Genomic DNA, 4,357 nt, shown 5'->3' on the forward strand with positions numbered 1-4,357 from the left:
AGCACTCCAGAAAGACTACTGCTTTTGCTTTTTCGAAGTTAGAGCTATGTCGGCACTGCCGTTTCAGGGCGGAGTCAGGTGTCGTCCCGGAATCAGGTTTTAATTGGCACATATGCCATGTTAACTGCCATGGTCAAATGACCCTAAAACAGTTGAGATTGCCTGTGCTAAATGGAATGCATAGAAACTCGTATACAGGTCCTAGACTACATTAGGTTTCGCAAAATATTTCAGAACAATATTTATTATAATTGTCAATAAAAATCAACATTTAAGATTGCACCTATGATATATTTTTTTTAAAGATCACTCGAATGCACTGACAGTGGCTCAGATGATTCAACCAAAGTGGAAAATTAGATTTTTGCTCAGTAGTTGGAAAAATGCGTTATTTATGACGATATACGAGTTGTACAAGTAATTATTGATCATACTAGAAGTTTATTATTTGACAAATTTAATTTTTTTTACTAAGGGTATTCAATTTCAAAAGTGTTTTTTTTAAATACCATTCGTTGCAGCGTTCTTAAGCAGGAAGCTCTAGTGTGCGGAGAACTTTTTTAATTTTTGAACACTCGTGGCACAAATACTTAGTATGTTGGGCAACACAGCTGGCACCGTTCGCTAGTGATTATGCATGTTGTTGAGGAGGTCCTTGCAAAACTTGACACGCCGTCCATACATGAATGAATTAAGTTAAACATTTGTTTTTTGTATATTCTGATTGTCTGACATGAATTCCTCTTGTAATATTACAACTCTCCTAAACTGACCATTTCCTCTCTATTTTCCTGTATTTTCAAACCCGACATCTTGCCATTCCGAAGCCTTTCGGACCGAACCTATCAGAAGTGGATATTTGTCACATTGTCACAACTTCACTGACTTCCTTGATAACGATATATTTTTCATCGTTCATCGTTGTTGTTATGACAGCCAGAAGCATTGTCTGTATATGTCGTTTGGCCAAGAGTATGAGAGCGTCGCGAACATCATAGATGTAGTAATCTCCCACACGATGTTATAGCTATCGTTAAGTATATATTCGATGCACCGAATTTTTCCATCTGTGGCATGAGTATTACGACTGCTTCAGAAAACCCAAGTTGACGTCCGTTTGAACTAGACGTTCCAGGCAATTTATTTGCTTGCCAGTGAAGTATTTCAAAAGCCTTGGACATACCTTCATAGACATGGTTAAAGATATATAATACAGTATATCATAATGCAATTGAACTCAAAAGCTCTTAATACTGAATTTATAAAGTCTACCAAGGTTAGATTTTTTTCAGTAGAATATTTACCAAAAATTTATTAGTGCTTCATTTAACACGAACAAGGTAAACGACTTTTGTAAGCTTTGTTACATGATATTTCTGGGTTAAAACCTGTCTTGTTTCTGGCAAAATGTGCTGAAGTAATGTTTCACTTAAATCTTGTCATTATCTGGGTAAGCGGGATGAAGTAAATAGCCTTATGTGAACTTGCTGGGTTGGGACAAATCACATTCTCGCGCACGCATTTCTATGTTGAGGCACAGTAGAGTCCAGCTTACAAACTAATGAAGTTTTAAGACTGTTTTCCACTAGGAGGAATTTTGCACATGGAGCGGACATTTTTCTTTGTCTTTTACATTAGTTCTGTTCAAGAGGTCACGAAATAACAGTTCTTTCAGCGATATTGCACGTTGCGGAAAGTTGCAATCGAACAGTTTTTTCCCCTCAATTGTGAGAGTTAAGGCGGATTTCCACTTACATGCAGCAAAATCGTTCGCTAGCGAAATATTTGCATATTTTCTTTTGAATTGAGAACAGTCAAGTCGAACTAATTTTTTTATACTGTTAAAATTCAAAAGAAAATATGCAAATATTTCGCTAGCGAACCACTTAATTTACCAACCGAAGCGACCACTTAATTTACCAACCACAATTGAACACAAAATCAAGCCAAAAATATCGTTCAAAATTCCGCCTTGTTAAAACCCGGTTTAACCAAAAATTTGATTATACAAACTTTCGCTGTACGTTGAAACTTGATTTTTGGTACTAACATGGCAAGTGTTGAGTCAATAACTCAAGGTTTTCTGTCTACAGTCTGCGTATATCTTGTATACAAGATTCTGAAATACTTCACTAGCGAAGGAAACAGCAAATTGCCAGCAACCTTTCGTTCAAACCGACGTCGACTTGGGGCGCTCGAAGAAGTCCTAGATATTCTTTCCACGGAAAAATCTGGTGCATCGAATATATGCTTCGCGATATCCATAGCATCGAAACAGAGCTTGGTACTTCAACACGTTCGCGACGCTCTGATACTCTTGGCCAAACGACAGCCAATGCTTCGAGCAGTCATAACAACAACGACGAATGGTGATAAATATTCTGAAATCAAGGAAATATGTGAAGTCATTGGAATGTTAGATATCACCACTTCCGGTGTAAAGGCTTCGGACTGGCAAGATGTCTGGTTTGAATATACAGCAAAACAGAGAGGAAATGGTCTGTTATGGCGAGTTGTGATTTTGCGAGAGGAATTCCTATCTGATAATCGAAAATATGTAAATACATTAATGTTTAAATTTAACCATTCAAGTATCGACGGCGTGTCTACTGTCAAGTTTTGCAAGCTGTTCCTTAATACAATGAACGAACTCGCGAACGCTACTAGCAGTGTTGATCAGGAAATCCCCAGTCTTGATTTGCTGCCACAATTTCATGAGATTGTTACTCGACATCGAATTTGGCATTCACTTTATAATTTGCTGCTAACCTATTGCGGTCTGGGACCGATATTGAAAGTTCTTATGAAAAAAATTATAACTCGCCAAAGGGAAAAGAAGCCGAATAATCCATATCACGAACAATTCCCACCAAATCCAGAAGTGTCTAAATTATCCGTGCCATGCCGGTTGAATATAAAAGTATTTAGTGAGAAGCAATCGAGTGACATTATACAAACTTGCAAAGCAAATAATTGCACAGTAACTGGAGCTATCACGGCAGCGGCACATTTGGCGTTTTCTAGATTTATGGAACATGGAAACCCTAAAGATACGGAGATAGATTTCTCGTTTCCTATCAATGCCCTGCGCTTTTGTGATCCAAAACCAGACAAGGATTACTTAGGGTATTTCGTGTACATGCAGAATGGTTGTTATATGAAGTACGCACCAGATGATGATGGCGAATTTTGGAAATTAGCCAAAGAAACTACCGAGGAGATCAAATCTTATGTGAAGAAAGAAAGATATATAACTGAAGAGACTGTAGTCAGTGGAGTAATGGAACCAATAGAAATAATCAGCCCATTCATCACCGGCAAGCTAATTCCCAAATGCCCCTGCAATTTAATATCAAGTATGGGGTCTTTTAATATTGGTGGAGAACAAAACGTGACTTATAAACTAAATGAATGTTTCATAAACGACCTTACCCATGATGCCCCTGTACATTTTCTCATTATATTTACACCATTAACGGCAAAATGACCTGGGAAATTGTCAGTAATGTAACAGTAGATGATGAACACGCTGAGATATTTGCAAATCATTGTTACGATAAACTTACTGAAGTGACTAGTAGCAGTGGTCCAGATAAAAGTGAAAAAGAAATTTAATCTATTACTCTACATGTTACAAACCACCAACCAACGGCTGGTATTTCAATGAATATGAATTAATATTGTTGCATGAAGACAATTTTATCAATATAAGCTTATCGCGAACATCATTGGCTGTAATGACGAAAATTCTTAACAATTTGCTTATTTGTCAAATTTTATCTTATAATAGTATACGCGGCACTGTTGAAAAGCAAACTTGTGTTTAATTAATTAGTAACATAAGTATAATTGTAAATGTTTAAGGTTTGTATTCATTTAATTGCATGTAAGTCCTGAAGAGTAATACCGTGTTTAAACAAAGTTGAGTTGATACTCAACTCAAGCCATAAAGTTTGTGATTTTCCCTCATGTCCGGTTTCAAGAATGTACATGCAGTTCTTACAATATCTTATATATTTTAAAGATTTCTCCCAGGGCGTTAAATGTAAATAATTACAATTTCTCATATGAAGATTCATACAAAAAAAGTTATTATTTCTTCTTTAACACGAACAAGGTAAACGACTTTTGTAACATGGCTAGAAATTTAATACACTATGGCGGAGAAGCATGCGCATTGGGTACTTAAAAATCAATCCAAGATGGCGGCTTTAGTATAGAAATAGACCCAAAATAACGAAAATATAGCAATTTCAGCTATCTCAAAGGCTAGCATTTAACGGCTGGCATTTCCATGAATAAGAATTGATAAGACAATTTTATCAATATAAGCTTGTCGCGAACATCATTGGCTGTA

At 36.4% G+C, this 4,357-nt stretch overlaps 1 protein-coding gene across 1 annotated transcript; it reads left to right on the forward strand.

The window, feature by feature from the left end:
• The first annotated feature begins 1,925 nt into the window (after nt 1-1,925).
• Nucleotides 1,926-4,031, forward strand: LOC114538598. The gene has a single exon (XM_028559730.1). The coding sequence runs from the start codon at nt 2,051-2,053 to the stop codon at nt 3,485-3,487; it is 1,437 nt and encodes a 478-aa protein (XP_028415531.1). The 5' UTR covers nt 1,926-2,050; the 3' UTR covers nt 3,488-4,031.
• The last annotated feature ends 326 nt before the right edge of the window (nt 4,032-4,357 follow it).

Source organism: Dendronephthya gigantea, unplaced genomic scaffold, assembly GCF_004324835.1.
Source record: "Dendronephthya gigantea isolate DGI-Jeju-01 unplaced genomic scaffold, DenGig_1.0 000189F, whole genome shotgun sequence".
NCBI lineage: Eukaryota > Metazoa > Cnidaria > Anthozoa > Malacalcyonacea > Nephtheidae > Dendronephthya > Dendronephthya gigantea.

What these genes read in the sequence shown, in the direction of transcription:
- LOC114538598 (XM_028559730.1), top strand. Translation starts at nt 2,051, where the DNA reads ATGGCAAGTGTTGAGTCAATAACTCAAGGTTTTCTGTCTACAGTCTGC.